This window comes from Gobio gobio (genome assembly GCF_949357685.1).
Source record: "Gobio gobio genome assembly, chromosome: 17".
NCBI lineage: Eukaryota > Metazoa > Chordata > Actinopteri > Cypriniformes > Gobionidae > Gobio > Gobio gobio.
The window spans coordinates 39,807,199-39,828,064 of NC_137110.1; the positions used below are offsets into that span (position 1 = coordinate 39,807,199).

A 20,866-nucleotide genomic window follows, 5' to 3' on the forward strand; every position below is an offset into this window, starting at 1 on the left:
CGCAGCAAACATGTGCCTGTAGATCAAATGGGAGTTCGTAATTGAGCATTCGTTGTTCTGATTGGCTGAGAACAAGCGAACCACGTTCTCTGATTGGCTACAACTTGACACTGGCGAGTCTCTGGCCATCCGAAGCATTAGATGACAGTCGGCAGATGGCGCTGTGGAGACATGTGAGTTGATTGAGTCAAAGGACAGCGGTGCTGTTCTAAAGTAGTGTGTGTCTGCGTGTGCACTGTGTAGTGTTTTTAAGTGTACTTAATACCTAACATAATTTGCTCAATGTGTTGTTTCATTTTCTGACCAGACCTTCTCAGTTTGTGCATTGTTATCGTCCTAGTTCGTGAATCTCAAAATTCTTCTCAGTCTAATTGACAACAGTTGATCTTCGTCAGGTACAGCGCGTTGAACCCAATGTAAACAAACCCCGGTCCGCGGTCGAAGATTGGCTGTTTTCATCCACAAATTGGCCTGGAATCATCGTCAGCTGCTTTCACTAGCCGTTAAAGTGTGTTGGAGTCAGCGCGAGATGATTTGGCCGTGAAGTCAGGCCTTGGACTGAAGTTAAAGCCATTTATTTGAGTGTCAGATTCGTCTGGAGGCCTCATATCTGTGGATGAGGAAGTGAACGGACCGAGCTCACCCAGGTGATCAAATGCTCTTTATTTATATCTGTTTTATTAGGTGACTGCATAACAAAGACATTTTAATCAGACAAGTCTGTCAGAATCTCTCTGTTAGCTGTTGAAGCACGAAGCGGTTCGTTAGCATGCTGGCGCAATGCTAACTTTGGCCTAGAGAGCTAAGCGGCTAACTGTGTGTTTATAAATATGATTTAGGGCTGTAGTTATATTTAACATTGTGTCGTGGTCTAGACAATACTAAATCGAATACCTAAATGCTATTGTGACTTTAATTATATGTCCTCATGTCGTCGCATTTGGTTACTTTGACCTGTCATAGTTTTGACAGGTGTGCTAACTAGTTAGCTTGGCGTGCCGTTAGAGTATATGTTTTAACTGACATTTCATTTTACTGTTTGTCATATTGTGTGTATACAAGTTGATTTTGTGAGTTATTACTATGTTGTACTCAAACTATCATGGTCATAAATGTGGCATGACAGTGTCTTGACGGATGACATGCGCTAATAAGCTATTAATCTAAGCTATTGATGATTACCTGTACTTTAGTTGTCATGATTTGGGGAGTTTAAGAGATTTTTATGTTTGTGTGTGTAAACACCTCAGTGTCAGACAATCTAGCTTCTGCTGTCATCCTGCGTCTTTCAGTTCTGATTTTGACAGCTTGCCTGCGGAAGGACGCTAGCTGGGACTTTTATTGAGAGATTTTGCAAATTGCAAAATTACAATTGCAAAAGTTTTCCCATTGTAATTTCATGTCCTACAGCATTGCTTTCTAATGTGCTGCTGTATAAAGAGGAACTTTTTGATGTTCTGTTGCAACAAGGAATAGTTTCGTTCCAGTGGTTTCACTAGTCTTAATAGAATGTCAATGGTTTGTCACTTAGCACAAATATTTTCATTATTTCATTATTAATTAATGCAATTATTTATGTAATACAATGATTGTTCTCTTGTACAGGAGAAAGGATCCCATCTCATGGGAGAATCCTCTTTCCTTTGCTCCTGGGTGAACCGGTGATCTGTCAAAATGGGTAAGTACCCGGTTTGTAAAATTTAGACATAAAACTGAACGTTTTTATTTGTTTGTACTACAAAGGATGTAATGTCTCTCGAACAGCTATGCACTTGCATAAAAACATTGTTAGGTACAATGTACTTATTGTGTTCATATTTTACTGCAAAAAAAGGTCAGGGACATGTTTGCTGGTATTATGGTTAGGTTTAAGGGTGGGTCAACAGTTTAATTTAAATATGCAGGAATTTTTTAATGTAAATACAATGTGTAAAAACATGTATGTACACAAGTGCATTGCATCAAATAATTAATTTAAATATTAGTATGTAGTAGTTAAAGACACTTGCTACAAAGCGGGAACATAAGTATGATTCATTTTAATGAGAATTTGTAATACTGTTACTTTGTAGATGAACAGGAGGCCCTGAATTCCATCATGCAAGACCTGGTGGTGCTGCATCGATCCAGTCGACCATCTGGTCTGTCTGACCTGAGCAAACCCAAGGCCTCTTCTCCAAAGAACCAGGTCTGCATTGCCTCTTTTGTAATTCACATCAGTGCTTGCGGTGTTGGTGCTAAACTTCAACGAAACATTGCCTAATAAATCATTTCTACTCTTATCTGTCACTTGCACGCATGCAAACAGCGTGTACTGTAAATGTGCCCACAGCTGAATAAGGGTGATGACATCACTCAGTTTGTACACAGGCCAACCACTTACGCATACTGTAGCATAGGGTTAAGCCTGGTTTATACTTGCCAAGTCCGCAAGAGGGTGAAGGTGTGTGCGGCAAAAATGACATCATCGTGGTGCGTGTCATGTTGAGTGCATGAGACCCCATTTCGCGTGGCGATGTGCATGGCATTTTCTTGTAACCTTTCACGTTTTATAAAGATGCATGACATTGAGTCGACTCTGGTCGAGCAAGTGTTTTATTATATGGGGGCAGAATCCTCATCTCATCTCACTACTCGGGAGTACTTTAAAATTAGCTACTCTTTTACTCTTACTCAAGTAGTTTTTTGGACAAGTACTTTTTACTCTACGCGCACTACGTTTTTTGGGAAGTACTTTTGGAATGGTACTTTTACTTGAGTATATTGTTTTCTGTACTCTTTCCACCCCTGAATAGCTTCCACAACTGACTGCAAAGTGGCATTCAGATCTGCCTCCAGTTAGTTAGCAAAACCCAACTTCCTACGACACAATCAATCCCCAAAGGATGAAATCAAGTCCCACCCTACGTTTTTCTCATTCCAGAAGCTGTTTCACTTAGATATATATACACTAAAATGGTAATGGTTAAGACTAACGCAACTTCTGTTTCATGCCGACTTTAAAATGCAACATTGAGGAATTTTATTTAAAACAAATGGCCTATGCTGAATAGCCTGTAAGATGTAAAACACTGGAAAAGAATTCAGCAACACAAATTTAAACAGGGGTTTAACGATACATTTATTTCACAAATTGATACAATGATACTGAACCTGCGACACAATACTATCGTGATATTTTAAGCCAAAATTGTTTTTATTATTAGTATTACTTTATTGTTATTAAAGTAATATTTGTAGGTCCCAATGATAATAATAATAAAATAATAATAATATTATTCCATTGCATTATTATGCATTATATTTAACATTATATATAGTAGTTTCATGTAGAGGCACAGAAATCTCTCAGGTTTTATAACAAATATCTTTTATTTGTATTTTTGGAAGTTGAAAATTGTATAGGTTTGAAACGACATGAGGGTGTGTACATGACAAATGTACATTTTTAGCTGAATTATACATTATAAATACAGAAAGCTGTGTCTTTGATAAAACTCTATTGCGAACCATATTGTTTACATCAACGGTACATATCGTCACATTCTTATATATATATAAATATATAACGTTGTATCGGTACACCCCTATTCTGTTTCAATCACTATTTACAGTATGTAGATTCACCAATATAAAGTGATAAATTATCTGAATATTTTCTACAAAACATTTTAATAATATATTAATATACCACCTAGACTGAACTTCAGTGATGTTGCAAACATTGAATGGACAATTCAAACTGATTCATGGAAGTTGCCTACTTTAATGCCCTTTTTATACTGAAGTTTCAATAAGAGTAAGTAACAGAGTCTTGAGACAAGGAAGTAACGTGAAACTAATCTATTGACATGGTCACAGGCAAATAAAAAGTGGACAAAAATCAATGCAATATTCACATTGTTGCTTAATTTTATATCGCCCACAAAAATCGTCGCAAATATTTTCAGTGGGTTTCCCAGTTCTGTTCAGACTGTTGTGAATATGACTGTGTGCATAGAGATGCGTGTAAAACTGTGTTTGCTTGTCCACAGAATGATGTACGGGTGAAGTTTGAGTACAGAGGAGAGAAGAGGTAATGACCACAAGTCCTGCTTCTGCTCTACATCACTTCCTATTTTTATCACTTCCCTCTTGAGGTTTCTCTTAATTAAACCCGTCCGACCGAGCCCTGTAGTTACTGTGTAATGGATGTTGTGTTAGTTTGTCCAAACCTGCATTTTTATTCCCAGTACTTGATGATCACTTCACACAAGATGTTTTGCTCTAAGCCAAATTAACTAAGGGGATTAGTGATGCAGTTTGGGCAGTCATGTGTTTGTGTGAATCTGTATACAAAGAACTTAAACCTGCCAGAAGACACTCCTTGGAATTAGTTATAGAGTTAGTTCATGAAAAAATGAAAGTTCTGTTATGAATTACTCATTGTTCCCAACCCCTTCGTTCATCTTCAGAACACAATTGAAGATATTTTTGATGAAATCCAAGAGCTCTCTGAGCAGGTCCAGAAAGGTAGTAAAGACATTGTTAAAATATTCAATGTGACTAGAGTGGTTCAACCTTAATTTTATAAATTGTCGAGAATACTTTTTTGTGTGCAAAAATAACAACTTTATGCAACAATTTCTTCACATCTGTGTCAGTCTCCTACGCTGTTGATGTATTAAATACAGTGCAGCACTTCCGAGTTACGTCAGAGCTACACCAGAACGCCGGCTTACCATTGGCTGAAGCTGTTCACGTGAGCACCATGACTCATATGTGTGATGCTGACGTAGGAGACTGACACAGACGAGAAGAAATTGTTGAATAAAGTCATTATTTTTTTAATTTTTTGCGCACAAACCGTATTCTCAGTGCTTCATAAAATTAAGGTTGGACCACTGGCGTCACATGGACTGTTTTAATGATGTCTTTACTATCTTTCTGGACCTTGAAAGTGGTACAGTAATTAAATTGCTCCCTATGGAGGGGTCAGAGAGCTCTCCGATTTAATCAAAAATATCATAATTTGTGTTCTGAAGATGAACGAAGTTCTTACTGGTTTGTAATGACATGAGGGTGAGAAATGAATGACAGAATTTAAATTTTTAGGTAAACTAACCCTTTAATGTTTTTTTTTAATTTCCATGCTTTGCTTTTTAAACTTTAATGCAATGCTAATTATGTCATTTATTATAATTAGAGAATGCAATTGGCTGAACTTTTTGATTGATTCTGTTGAAGTAACAGATGATGAGGTATGATTTATAATGCATTCTCTTTTACTTAAGGATCCTGCAGTTCCCTCGACCTGTCATTCTGGAAGATCTGAGCGCCAAAGCTAAAGTAGCCTTTGGGCAGAGCATGGACCTGCATTACACCAATAATGAGGTGACGAATGCCACAGCTTTATCACATTTATGATATACTGTATTTATTAGAATGTTTTGATATGTGGCTGCCAAAGTTGTTGTTTTCCTGTCGATTTACCTTTTTCTCTTTCCTGTAGCTTGTGATTCCATTGCGTACTCAGGATGATCTGGATAAAGCCGTGGAGCTGTTGGATCGTTCTGTGCATATGAAGAGCCTAAAAATCTTGCTGGTGCTCCCCTCTTGCACTCAGGTCAGTGATCATTATAAACCATGCCCCGAGAGATAGTGCTAACCTGAGACCTGTGACCTAATATAAAAGCTAAATGCCTTATGTAATATGTTTACTTCTTGCACTTTCAGAATTCTGTTTCCAGTAAGGACCTGTTGCCTGCTCATGAGAACTTGGACAACACAGACTTCAGTGCTGCAGATAAAAAGAGCATGCTGGCACTCATAGGTGAGTTGCATTCAGTGTCTCTGAATTGCATCTTTGTCATCCAAGTCAACATAAAATCGAAATTTGCTTTCTTCATTTTATGTTCTTGGCTTTATTGTGCACAATTCATTGGTGCATTTTATTCTGAAGGAAGACATTCTCTTAAAGTCAACATGAAATCACAATTGACAATTAAAATTTTATTTCACTTGCCCTTGTAATCTTTAATCAAATTAATTTCCACTCCTACTTGCAGCGACATCTCTTCTCTGATGTTTTCTGACATGAGGACAGGACAACCTGTCACTCACATGAGATTGCTGCAGTAGCAAACCACAACAATCCAATGAATGATCCAGTCAAATCCTGATAGACAAAATCAAGTCACGTCCTACTTTTTTCACTTGTATTTCCGTCACAATAGGAAAGAAAAACTATCGCAGCATGCGTTTAATGACTACTTAAATAATCTTTTAACAACATATAATGACTTGCTCCTCCTCTCAAATGACTGGACTGATACTTTTTCAACCCCACTGCTCCAATTAACGGAAACTACTCTGTTCAGTTTATTAAATTACATAAGGTGTTTCTTCAAGTCGAACCACAACATAAATGACAAACAATCAATTTTAAACGGTGTTCTGTCTGTGTCCCCTCTCTCCCTCTTTAGGTTCTCAGTCAACCGATCGTAGTTCTCCTCCTCCAGGCTATATTCCTGATGCTCTGCAGCAGGTGGCCAGAAACGGCTCTTTCACCAGCATCAACAGTGAGGGCGAGTTCATACCAGAGAGCATGGACCAGGTACATAGTCTGATAACATATCTGGTTTGGCTGATGTGGGTGTACTAAAGCAATAGCATAATCTGTGTCCTTATGGCTCATTTATCTTTTCCTGTAATTCACTCTTTAGATGCTAGACCCTCTGTCTATGAGCAGTCCTGAGAATTCAGCATCAGGCAGCTGTCCTTCCCTGGACAGTCCACTTGATAGGTAAACAACTAAGTGATGCGTGCCTGCAGCCGTAATTAAATTGTTGCAGAAATCAGTGCCTCGTCTATAGGCGTCTTGTGTAGGTGCACTACTGTAAATGCAATTTAATGTGTTTTCAGTGGAAATAGACAGAATGTCACAGATTTTGTTTGGCAGATCTGAACTTGTATTAACAGCATTCTTTTAACCTGTGTCAGGATGCCACATGACATGACCAGGCATCCAGTGACAATCACAGAAACTTTTGATCTCACAGACATAACCTACTGTTCAAAAGTTTGTGGTCAGTAAGATTTTTTTTTAATTCAGCATAGGTGCATTCAATTGTTCAAAAGTGATAGTTCTACTTGAATGTTACAAAAGTTTTCTATTTCAAATAAATGCTGTTGTATTATGGTTTCCAAAAAAAAAGAAAAATTATATACATATCTCAGCACAACATTTCCACATTGATAACAATAAGAAATGTTTCTTAAGCACAAAATCATCATATTAGAATGATTTCTGAAGGATCATGTGACACTGGAGTAATGGCTGCTAAAAATTCAGCTTTGCAATTGCAGTAATAAATAATTTATATATATATATATATATATATATATATATATATATATATATATATATATATATATATATATATATATATATATATATATATATATATATATATATATATATATATATATATATATATATATATATATATATAAAATAGTTATTTAAAATTGTAGTTATATTTCACAATATTACTGTTTTACTGTATTATTTTCAAATAAATGCAGGCTTGGGGGGCATAAGTGATTTCTCTCAAAAATATTTAAAAAAAAATCTCACTGACCCCAAAATTTTGAACGGTAGTGTGCAGTTGACGTTTGTACTTAGATTAAAAATACTGAGAACACTGAGTGACGCTTTCACTGATCTCTTACAGTGAGACCTATCCTAAATCTCGTATGCCTCGAGCCCTGAGCTACCCAGATAATCATCAAGAGTTCCCTGGTAAGCTCTTGCTGAACTCTGCTTTGATGTCACATGAAATCTTACGTTAGTTTGAATTTCTCAATCTATAATCTTTCTGCGCTGTTTCACAGAATATGATATACCAGTGTTTGAAAAAACAGGGAAGGGAGGAACCTATCCTAGGCGATATCACATCTCGTTTGGTTTGCAGGACTACAGCGATGGTGAGGTTTGCTCATCTTTCCAAAAAAGCAAAACCATGCATCCTGAAATTGCATGAGCTGTTCCTAAATTTGATCTTCTTTCTCCACTCAGGACGCAAGACCTTTCCAAGGGCGCGGCGGACACAGGCTCATGGTTTCCGTTCTCCGGTGAGCTTCAGTCCTACAGAGCAGCAGAGCCCCAGCACTAGCAGTGGAAGCAGCATCTTCACTCCTGAGCTAGAGGAACCAGGGCGCAGACGCCGCGGCAGCGATATAGAGCCCAGCTCTAACCCCACTCTATCAGTCATGGACATCAGCCCTCCCAGCCGCTGTGAGTGATGTACCAGTTTAATACTAAATATAATTTCAAAGTATCATGCGTTTCCAAAAATATATTAAAGGGGTAGTTCTCCCAAAACTGAAAATTCTGTAATTAATTACTTACCCTCATGTCGTTCTAAACCGTAAGACTTTCGTTCATCTTCGGAACACAAATGAAGATGTTTTTGATTAAATCTGAGCGCTTTCTGTCCCTCCATTCACAGGGACACAAAAAGTTCATAAATAGATTGTAAAACTAATCCATATGAATTGAGTTCATATGGATTTTGGACAGCTTAGTCAATTTTCTCAAGAGACCCAATCGATTTATGTTGTTGAATTTAGTATTTTATTCACATATAAACATTCATCAACTGGCACATCAGTCGTGGTAAACAGACTCTCAAGCAGGTTCTTTTGACGTGCGAGAACCAATGAGGTTCATTCTCGTGTTACGCAGCATGTTTAATAGGGGTGTAACGATACTCCTTGGCCACGGTTCAGTTCATGTCACGATTTTGGAGCCACGGTTTGGTTCTGTTTGCTGTGGAGTCATGGTTCATGGTGGGCACCAGCAATAATAACACTAGATTCACTTTTAACTTAATAATAACGACAGCAATAATTTAACTTTATACATTGGCTTCATGTTTTCTTTAGAGCAGTTAGCATACCTAAACTAAAATGAAATAAATGTCTGCACGGTAAAATGAGTAGATTATTTCTGACTAGTTCTACAATTTACCATAATGTAAAAAAAGAAAAGAAAAAAAAAAGCATTTATTTCATAAAAATTGATGATACACACAAGTAATGTCCCACTGTAGCCTACTTAACAAATACATTAATTGTATGAATATGACTATAACTTATAGGCCTATTTATTCATCAGTATAAGATATTAGATATTAAAAAGCAGTTTGTTAATACTATAAAGTAGCCACCACACTAATTAAAGTGAATAAAGTGAAAATAAAGTGGCATTTTGTGGTTATGGAAACAACAGTTACCATGGCGAATACACAATACTTCATGAACTGTTTATGAAACATGAAAACTGCTCCTGATAAACAGAATGCACATCATAACTACATGCAAATCCAGTTATGTGATTTATTGGTACTTTTCATGACTTACGAATTGACATCGTAACGTTGCATGCTCAGTTTCTCTTGCGCTTATAATATACGGCGTGATAGGCAGGGTTCTAAATTAACTTTTTTGATCACCAGCCATTGTGGCTGTTAACTTTTTAAAGTTACCGGCCAATCAGAATTTCCACTAGCCATTTTTTTTCCGGTGAAAATTTGAGAAATTATGAGTGCCACCGAATGGATTTGATAATTTTATTAACATTGTTGGCATGAAAACACATATAAAGTAAAATGCATACAATTTTTGTTGAATGGCTTCTTTTATGAATTTATGAAGGCCAGTATCACTGATGTCTCTATGAAATAACACTAAAATGTATTAAGCTTAAAAAAATACAACAACTTTTAATTTCAAGTGATTTTAACAACAATCCTCACACAAACCCATAATACATTTCATATGAAGGCTACCAGTGCCCTTCCAACCTAGGAAATATAGCCTAGAGAAATTGAAAAGTTAGTTTCCACTGCATAAATTATAAATGATATATAGTAATCCGTGTTAAAGCTATAAAAGTTATTTAGTCAAGAGCAGTGCGTATTTACTGAGTAATTGCTTTGGTTCTTTACATTGTCATTATAAGTGGTTACTGTCACTTTAAGAACGTTCGCTGTCGCACATGAAGCGGGTCTCTCACTTGTCTCATTTTCTCACACCTCTTTAAGTTATTTTAAGACGTTATTTAACTCTTTTAAGGGTGCTCTTATGAGGATACTCAACGAAACTGGCATTTTGGCATAATTGTGTGTTATTGTTTGTTCGAGCGCGAAAGAGAACTCGAATCTGGCGCAAACTTTCTGTGCGTTGTGTGTGTGTGTGTCACTGGCAGATCTTCAATGGTTTAAAAGCATTTGCATGAATAAAAGCGTGATTTATATAATGTAACGCTAGCCAGAGGATGACAGAAAAAACTAATGCTGCATTAATTATTTACCAGCTGAGTCTCCCGTTCTACCAGTGATGCTTGATTCAACTTCTCGCGTCCTGCGCAGAGATCAACAGCGCAACTGGGTTGTGGCAGAAAGGGCTGGCACAAATGTGTTGAAATGTCTAGCATTACGGCACAGTGTAGCTACATGGGAAACGGAGTGCTGCCAGCGGGATAAATGACTGAGAACAGAGCCTTATGTTGGATCATGCGTAATGCCTCATGCATCAACGGCCAAACTGGCTAGTAAGTTTTTATTAACACCCGCCAAAATGATATTTAACCCGCATTTGGCAGGTTGGCGGGTGTTAATTTAGAACCCTGGTGATAGGGCACGGTATAGGAAAGCTGTTTTCTGAGGTGAGATTTTTTTTTAAATTTTGTAACAAGCTACTAAAACGACGATGTTGCTGGGACTCCAATGTAGCACTCTTTGCCCTTCCACCATGCAGCTTGAGCGATCGCCCAAGTCACGCTCTGTTCGATATGAGAGTATCGCAGTTCGAACCGTGGGCGGTGTATTGCGGTTTTTCGGTTTGGTTTGAATATCGTTACACCCCTAATTAAGCTTCTGCATAGGGCTGGGCAAAAAATCGATTTAATCGATTTATCGATTTTGTAGTTTAAAACGATTTTTTTTTTGCAAACTCGAGTTTTTTTACCACAATAGTTTTTTCGGACTTTTCCGCGTTTCGTCCTTGTGCGTTACCATAGCGATATGAGCCAGCCGCCCAGCCCCCGTCCCGCGTAACAGTCAAAACAACAAAACAACAGTCAAAACAACATGGCATCGTGTAGCAGAGAACTAGTTCCAAAGAAAGGCACAGGTAATTCCGTAATTTGGAACTGGTTTGGTTTTGATGCAGCAGACAAAACACAGACGAAGCCTTGCTGCAAAATATGTTTCAAGGCTGTTGCTACTGGAAGCAGCAGTACAACAAATCTGTTCCAGCACCTGAGGAATAAACATCGCAAAGAATGGGAGAAGTGCAGCCGGCTCCGTAGCGAAAACGGCTCCTCTAGCACACCTGCTAAAAAGCAAACTATACTTCCTGAGAGCTTTACAAACTGTGTGCCTTATGATAAGAACGGAGCGCGATGGAGAGCGATTACAGAGGCGATCACGTTTTATATTGCCACAGACATGCTGCCAATTTATTCTGTCGAAAAGCGAGGCTTTAATCAGATGCTGAAAGTATTAGATGCGAGATACGTTGTCCCCAGTCGCAAGTATTTCGCCACTGTAGCGCTGCCTCACCTGTACAATACAACTCGGGAAAAGATCCGCAGTGAGCTGGAGGAGATGCAGTTTTACTCAGCCACAACGGACCTGTGGTCCAGCCGGACGATGCAGCCATATCTGAGTCTGACGGTTCACTACATTAACACTAGTTGGACTCTGCGCAGCATCTGCCTGATGTTTCAAAAAATGTTTAGAATGAGCATGCACAATGTTTCAGAGATCTAACAAGCACGTGTTTTGTTGTTAGATAAAAGTTTAAATTTTTTCACTCTTTGAGCAGGCTATATGTCTGCCACAGGCATGTTTCATTTTTTATATTCGCACTGAGAAGAGTTTTTTTTTATTATTGTAATGTTATATGTTACAAAATTTGTAATTATCTGATTTCTTGAACAGAAAATTTAAGCTACTGTGAAGTTGTTGCACTTTTGCTTAAACCTGGGTTAAAGCTTGAAATTGTTGATTGACAGACAATCATAGCAATAAAGTTGCACTTTTGACACTATATCTGATGTCTGCAGTCATTTTTTAAGTGCATTGGAAAAAAAATCGAAAATCGAGAATCGAAACTCGAATTTTTCTTTAAAAAATCAAAGATTTTTTTTTTTTTGGCAAAATCGCCCAGCCCTACTTCTGCAAGCACCAATGAGGTTTGTACTCGTGTGGCAAGCATGTTCAGTTGAGCTTCTTTTGATCAAATCAATGCAGCCTTGGTGAGCATGAGACTTCTTCCAAAAAAACCTTAATGTCCCCAAACGTTTTAACTGTAGTGTACATATTTAACCAGTAATATCAGGGCTTACTTTTCTTCATCCAATCAAAGTCCTGCCCTACATAATGTGCAGTCTTTTATCAATTTCAAATGCAGTAAACATGAAGAGCTAGAAAAGTCGGAGGGGGGACTGTGTTGTTCTCTGTTTAATCTTCTCTCCTCTCTGTGTTTAGCCCCTCGGGCTCCCACAAACTGGCGTCTAGGGAAGCTTTTGGGGCAAGGAGCATTCGGGCGAGTGTTTCTATGCTACGATGCGGACACTGGCAGAGAACTGGCTGTTAAACAGGTTCAGTTTGACCCGGATAGTCCAGAAACCAGCAAGGTAACAGTTTTTTTTTTCTGGATTTGTAAGGTCGACTAGACAATTTTAATATGGTGTCTAGTGAACCTTTGCACTTTGTTTGTATGTGTGTTCAGGAGGTGAGTGCTCTGGAGTGTGAGATTCAGCTGCTGAAAAATCTTTTCCATGAGCGCATTGTTCAGTACTATGGCTGCTTGCGGGACACGCATGAAAGAACGCTTTCCATCTTTATGGAGTACATGCCTGGGGTAAGTGCATGTTAATTCACAGACTTAAATGCACATATTATTGAGCACTGACTGTTTCCTAGAGTTTTGCAGTGTGGAAGCACCAAAAAAGGCTCCCTAAACTAAACAATAGTATTTTTTTAAATTTAAAATATAATTTATTACAAAAATATCGGAATGTTATGTATAACTATATTGTTGTGCCTAATTACAGTATTGTTAATCTCATAAACAGTGAATATACGCAACTTTCTTGGTTCTTCACAAGTCGGACATGACTGAAACGATATCATATGGTTCAGTAAATGAGATGTTAATTTAATAAATGCTCTAATAGATTTAGTGAGTTCATTTAGTGGAGGATTTGTGCAACCAGTCAGCCTGTCAAAACCTGGCAAAACATTTTTGTGAGAAATTTGGACAAGTTCCAGTCAGAAAGGTAGTAGATAATTTTTAATTTTTGATGTTTGTCCATAGGGCTCTATTAAAGACCAGCTGAAGTCGTACGGTGCTCTGACGGAGAATGTCACGCGTAAATATACAAGGCAGATACTAGAAGGCGTGTGCTACCTGCACAGTAATATGATTGTCCACAGAGACATAAAAGGTGAGAGAACTGCATGCCCTGATGTTGTCAATTATAACAAGCTGAATTGCATATATATTCTGCAATAATGGAAAATGATTTCTCCAATAATGAAAGTGTAGCACTCCGCCTTGTTTTTAACTCTCTTTTAATGTCTCAGTTCTCCAGTGCTTCTTCATGTACGTCAGCAGCATATTCAAAATTTTAATTTAAAGGAGACCTATTATGCAAAATTCACTTTTATATTGTTTTGGAAAATATTTATTTGTCTGCAGTGTGTGTGTACACAACCACTATATTGTGCTAAAAATCCATCCAATCCATCCTCCGTTTGTGATTTTCCCTATAAATCTGAAACAGTGTCTCAAAATGCTGTTCAGGAATTTACTCCAATGTGACGTCACATTGGAACAGCCCCCCCCATGACTGGTGACAGAACCTGTCATATTAGCTTAGCTCCTCCCCTGAGTGAGCTGTACACAGTCCGCCATGTTTATCTCTTCGCCTGAGCAATTAACAGCAGCATTCAAGTAAGAAATGTGTTCTTATTAAAGCTACTAAAGTAATTAAGTCAAGAGCAGCGAGTGATTTTCTGTTTTTCGTTTGTTGTTTGATTCATATTAACAGCAGCAGTAGGGTACTGTACATTCGTCTGCTGTCACTTTAACACAAAGACCTAATATACACATGCAATTTCTTTCCCTGCTATTTACGTTCACATACATGACCGACTGTGTTTATGTAAACTTTGTGTGTTTTTGAAATAACCTTGTGTGTATAGACAAAAGTCAAAATAGTCACGAAAGAGAAATGAGTTTAATACTCACAGGAAGCGCCGTCTGACAGCCAGCTTTCTGCGCACTCAGAAAACCATATATTAGAAGTTTAAAATGCATGCAAATAATAAACTTTCATCGTGCAACTGCAATGTCACGCGAGTGTGGCCATGATTAGAGTTTTGTTACACTTTTTGGCAGAGTATCCAGGCATGAGCTGTAAAGGTACAGGGGCGTGGAGAGCAGCAGCTCTTAAAAATACATGCACGAAAACAGCATGTTTTTGTTTTCACTGAAAAATTTACATTTACAACATGGTATAATTAATAATCTGTGGGTTATTTTGAGCTGAAACTTCAGACACATTCTTGGGACACCTGAGACTTACACCGACCAGGCATAACATAATGACTACTGACAGGTGAAGTGAATAACACTGATTATCTCTTCTAACACCAACTTTGAGGACAAAATATTCACTTGCTGCCTAATATATCCCACCCACTAACAGGTGCCGTGATGAAGCAGGAAAAAAAGAAAAGCGTAAGGATTTGACTTTGAGTGAGTTTGACAAATTGTGATGGCTAGACGACTGGGTCAGAGCATCTCCAAAAATGCAGCTCTTCTGGGGTGTTCCCCGTCTGCAGTGGTCAGTATCTATCAAAAGTGATTCAAGGAAGAAAAAGTGGTGAACTGGCGACAGGGTCATGGGCTCATTGATGCACGTGGGGAGCGAAGGCTGGCCCGTGTGGTACGATCAAACAGACGAGCTACTGGTCTCGTCACGTTTTCTTTTACATCACATGGATGGCCGTGTGCTTGTGCGTTTCTTACCTGGGGAACACATGGCACCAGGATGCACTATGGGAAGAACGCAAGCCGGCGGAGGCAGTGCAGCTTTTGGCAATGTTCTGCTGGGAAAACTTGGGTCCATGTACACCCTTTCATGGAAACGGTATTCCCTGGTGGCTGTGGCCTCTTTCAGCAGGATAATGCGCCCTGCCACAAAGCAAAAATGGTTCTGTTGACTTAGCTTCCAAATTCCCCAGATCTCAATCCAATCGAGCATCTGTGGGATGCTAAACAAACAAGTCCGATCCATGGAGGCCCCACCTCGCAACTTACAGTACTTAAAGGATCTGCTGCTAACATCTTGGTGCCAGATACCACAGCATCCCTTCAGCGCTCTAGTGGAGTCCATGCCTCGGCGGGTCAGGGCTGTTTTGCCAACAAAAGAGGGACCAACACAATATTAGGAAGGATGTCATAATGTTATGTCTGATCGGTGTATATTACATCTTGTAAAAAGGGGCATAATAGGTCCCCTTTAAAAATTAACCATTGTCAGTAGTCAGTTCTTACAATAGTAAGAACTTTTTTTTTTGAGTCGGTACTATTGCCATTACATTTTCTGCTTTGTAAAATAGAAACGGTACTTTTGACATTCTTATATTTCATTTATGATCTTGGAAGTTTTTTTTTTCTTTTTCATGTCAAGAAGATACTCCCATCCCCATAATGAAAATGTTTACCCCTGTTCTTGTATTCATGTAGGTGCCAATATCCTTCGGGACTCTGCAGGTAATGTGAAGCTGGGTGACTTTGGAGCGAGTCGGCGACTCCAGACCATCTGCCTGTCCGGAACGGGCATCAAGTCAGTGACAGGTACACCCTACTGGATGAGCCCTGAGGTCATCAGCGGAGAGGGGTATGGCAGGAAAGCTGATGTCTGGTAAGCCGTTAAAGTCTGCAGGAAATTAAAATTCATCCACATTGTTTTTCTATGTGAATTAATCATCAGTGCATATGTTTAATGTTTTTTTTTTTTTAGAGAGCTCGTAATTTTAAATCAAATTGTCATAACTTGACCTTTCCGGTAAAATGCGACTTAAAACTTGGCACAAGGCACTCTAGCTGAAATTGTAATACTCAATTAAGAATAGTCCTGATCTGTTTCTAGCGTCACCTAAGAACACTATTAGGAAAGATTGTTTTTGTTTTTGTCTCGCATTAATGATGGTAATTGCGCTCTGATTCCAGGAGCATCGGCTGCACCGTGGTGGAGATGTTGACTCAGCGGCCGCCCTGGGCGGAATACGAAGCAATGGCAGCCATTTTTAAAATCGCCACACAGCCCACCAACCCCACTCTGCCGCCTCACGTGTCGGACCACTGCCGTGATTTCCTTAAACGGATTTTTGTGGAGACTAAACAGCGTCCTGCTGCTGAGGACCTATTGCGGCACACTTTTGTCCACTAGTCGCGCCCCCTTCCATCTCTGACCAATCAGAGACTTCCAAACAAGTGTCTGTAGGACCATCCCCTTTTGAGACTCCTCCCAGCAGGCCTAAGAGCCCCCACTGGACCAGAACGCATAGCGAAGAGGCCAATGGCCTGATCTCACACCTCTGCTGGGGCAGGATGGTGATTTGGAGCAGCTTGATTCCGTACGAAAACATTGCACCTTAATTTCACTCAGGGGTAAGTACCCCTAAAGACTAATGGATTTTGGTACCCCAAAAGACTAAAGGATGTTGTCTTCTAAAGGCTTTCATTTATTTGTTTTTAATGTTTTGAAATCCCCCATGATTGTGAGCCTCAGCTCTGGGGAGTCCAGTTGGGTTCTGGATGCACTGGGTAAATGCAGGAAGATCTCGGAATGTCAACCCCACAACAGGTACGCCAATACGCTGCTAAAGGGTAAAAGGAAAAAAAATGAAACTAAACCGAATAGATGACAGGATGTATAGGACTCTCCTGCTCAGCTGTCATGGCTCCAAAAAAGTTCTCATTTTCTTGCACAGTCCTCCTAGAACATACACACACACACACACGTACATGAACTCTGATCGAAGATCTTATCTTACTGTAGAATATTTACTCACTATGCTGTAAAAACATTTACGTTTGCTGAACTCTCTCTCACCTTCCGATCGCAACCACATATACCGGAGTGTATTCGCTCTCTCTGGCTCTAGAATTCGTCAGGATCTCTTGTACCCGTTCCTTTCTACCTTCTGCTTCGTTTCTGTTTTTACTGTGTGCCTTTTTTACAAATCTCTCCTTCCTCTTTTTTTGTATTTTCCCCCGTCTTAAGTGTCCAATCATTTTTCTAGAATTTTATAGGTTTAATGCACAGCTACTCACAAGTCTTCTGACTTTTGGTCTGTACAGGAATTATTTAGAACAGCTCGGCTCTTCATACTGTTTCTAGATCAGCATAAGCAGCTCCGCTCTGCCTTTTCCCCCTTTGGTCCCTCTGCTGGCAAACTGATCTCGGGTCAGATTCACCTGTGCATTCTTTCAACACAGTGCCGTACACTTCAATCTGATCAGGTCGGCAGGTTGAATACACACTCACTCACCAAAGCGAAAAACCCGGACCACACAGGCAGGGTTTAGTGCCTGGACATTAGTTCGCCAACATTTTACAGTAAGAATCGCTCTGATTCCACTATAAATCTCAAGAACATAGAGCGCTAGATTGGAATTGAGAAATGGATTGCTCTCAACAAGAAAGTTGAAAGTGTAAGTGCACTTCCAGTGAACACAACACAACCTGGATCCTTTCTGCTGATATTTTCCATGCCAGAGGTCTGATGTTGTAATTCATCAGCAGTGTTGTTCTCGTCTGAGGTTCTCACTCTAATGTATTTCTGCAGGTTCCAGAATGTGCAGAATTTCACAGATCGTAACAATACTCAGCACTTGACAGTACTTAACGGTTTGCCTATAAATTAACCTCGCTATCCCACGATGCCTTGGGACTTGTCAAGCACTTGGTTACACACTCTCTGCTAGTGCACGCTCCTGGATATTTAAGTGAGCAGTCACATTGCTGTTCAAGATCTCTCCTCCACATAGTTCTGTAGTGCCTGCCTTCTGATGTAGGTGAATACATACTTTTTGGGGGTTACCCTTGCTTCCTCCCATAATCCATTGGGTTTCTTTTTTTTTTATTCCTTGTCACAAAACTGCCGTTCTTAATTCGAAGGTTATTTATTTCTCCCCTCTCATAAATTTGACAGTATGGTACTTGTAATTTAACATACACGTATGTTAATGTAATGGTCATATAATAGAAACACAAACATTTATAATTCAAGCAGTGATTTCATATCGCTTGCTTGGTGACCTGAGAATAAGCCTAAAAATAAGCGCCGTACTTGTTCGCACAGGACACACTCTTGTGTGTAAATTTGTTGGTCAATTTTTTTCATATGTGGGTCAATGACATTACGGCATAATTTTTTTTTCTCCAAAAATATGTATTAAAATGCTGTGTATATATATATTACATCTCCTTTCCATCTCTGACCAATCAGAGACCATACAAGTGTCTGTAGGACCATCCCCTTTTTAGACTCGTCCCAGCAGGCCCAAGAGCCGCCACTGGACTATAATTTCTGAATTAAAATAGTTTTAATATGTATTTTTGGAGCATAATATAAAATATGTAAGGGTGAAACAACTAACCTGATATCGTAATGATGAGAAGCCGCATTTTTAATATTTGAACTGTTGTTTGCTAAATCAAAGTCACGCTGAAGTAAATATGAAAGACCGACCTCTGCACAATCATGACTGTGTGCCAAGGTCAATATGTCTTTTAAAGTAGTAGATCATTTATGACACTACCTATTTTTATGACAGGTTAGTTCAGGTAGTAAAATGTTATAAAAATATGATTACAATTTAATATAAAAATCTTTTTAATTACTAAAATGCGCACACACACATACTCAAGGAATGTGATCGGTAACACCGTGTTTAGAGTCATTAAACACCAACATGAATACAAAAAGTAGATTTTTTTAAGAATCATGGGATGCTATTATTTGTCATTGACCCATGTGTCTACGTATCATTGTTAGTTTTAAAACAATGGACCAACGAACATGTCTAAAAACACATTCTGGTCAAATGAGACCGGTCTTGTTTTAACACAAGAATGTGTCCCGTGTGAACCCCAGGCCAATAGATTGTGATAACATGAGAGATACTAGCTTTGCTGTCAGTAGGTACAGTAGGTACAGTTATAGTAACGGGACTCAGATGGTATGATTACACTCCAAGCAAACGTTTACAGTTTTGTTTTCTGTTGGTGACTAAGCAAGTCTACCTCCAATGTGTAGAGTTACTTTGGAATGATTTCATGCGGCTGTTCCAGATCATGATATCTGGGAACGAAAAACATGGAAGACCCGCTCACACAATAGACCAACTGTATTAGCAGTATCCGAGTCCAAACTTGGCCTACAGTCATTTAAAAAGGGGCAGGCCCACTTTGTAAGCCCCATGCAGCTCTTTTTTTTTTTTTTTTGGATTTTTTATTAGCCATGTGATGTGGGCCCGCTGTTGCCAACCTTGGGTTGCTGAGGCAGTATTTGAAGGAATTTCTCCGCACCCAGTGTAATGAGCAAAATGTCTGCTCTGTAGAGGTTTAAAGTGCCAGTTCGTAGAACTAAATCCACATTTATTTTCATTTAAGCAGCGAAAGCATTACTTGTTCAGATGATGTACAGACATACTACAAGAAAAGTAGGCAGTGTATGTTTGTAATGTATGTACTGTTAAAATTTTCTTTTGATGCTGAAATGTTTGCACATTTTGAGACCATGATTTTTACACTGATTTTAATACTTTTGCCAGTGTTCGTCAGTCATTCTGCGTGTGTTTGTGAGTGACGTGCGATTTGTGTCTGAATGCTTGTTTCCTGTTCAAGAGAATCTGAGAAAACGGTTGCCTTGGTTACCAGCTTTGTTGGCCAAGTCGGTCACATGGTCACTCGCTCTCGTTTGGCACTTCTGTCTGTGGCAAATACATGCCGTTACCCATTCCTTGTGAAATCAACACACAAATGATGGCTGGTTCTTTTGTAAATTCAGATTGAAATAGTGAGAGCCGAACGTCTAAATGCTGACCAGTGCCAAAGAAACTGACTTGGACCAACATGACTGGTACCCTGGCTAGAGGATGGTTTAATGCAAATCGGGAATCTTCCTACTGGAATGTAATGTCAGATTTTTGTTCACCACTAGGTGGCATCATAACTATTTGCCTGTATATAAAATGTTGGATTTTTTTTTTTCCTTCAAAATATCTCTCCGACTTAACAATAGTTCCGTAGCTGCAGAATGAATTCTGTTTAACTTATGATAAGTAATTACAGGAAGTTCTCCGTCAACTCAAACACGCCACTGCTGCCACTCCAGGGTCATGAATGCACTTTGTATTTGTTCGTATGGGTGTTATATTGTCTGAGTGTGTGTTTTTCTGTGTTTCAAAGAGACTTCTTTTCTGTGTGCCGGTTGAGTGAGATTATTGCCAGCGCACTCAATGCCTTGCGCCTTGTACAACTGATGACAGAAAAGTAAAAAAAAAAAAAAGAAGAAAAAAAAAGGAAATACAAAAGATTAGAACTCTGAATTGTACGTTTTTGTAGACGGTACACTTATCTGGTACAGAACTTGTATCTGTTGTTTGTTCTCTTTGTCTATTGTATGAAAAAAGCCATGTTTATAATTCAATTTGGTTTGTGACCAATAAGCCTGTTTATATCAAATCTGTATATCAGTGGTACGCATATTTTTTTTATATATATATTTTT

General features: G+C 38.9%; 1 protein-coding gene across 1 annotated transcript; it reads left to right on the forward strand.

Moving 5' to 3' along the window:
• Positions 1–150: 150 nt before the first annotated feature.
• On the forward strand, positions 151–20,625 carry map3k2 (mitogen-activated protein kinase kinase kinase 2). The gene is made up of 17 exons (XM_079840741.1): positions 151–647; positions 1,606–1,678; positions 2,073–2,188; positions 4,035–4,075; positions 5,274–5,373; positions 5,492–5,605; positions 5,716–5,812; positions 6,465–6,595; positions 6,705–6,784; positions 7,716–7,783; positions 7,876–7,968; positions 8,060–8,278; positions 12,540–12,688; positions 12,784–12,915; positions 13,372–13,501; positions 15,811–15,988; positions 16,297–20,625. Exons 2-17 carry the CDS (start codon positions 1,675–1,677, stop codon positions 16,514–16,516), a joined length of 1,872 nt encoding a protein of 623 aa, XP_079696867.1. The 5' UTR covers positions 151–647; positions 1,606–1,674; the 3' UTR covers positions 16,517–20,625.
• Positions 20,626–20,866: the final 241 nt, after the last annotated feature.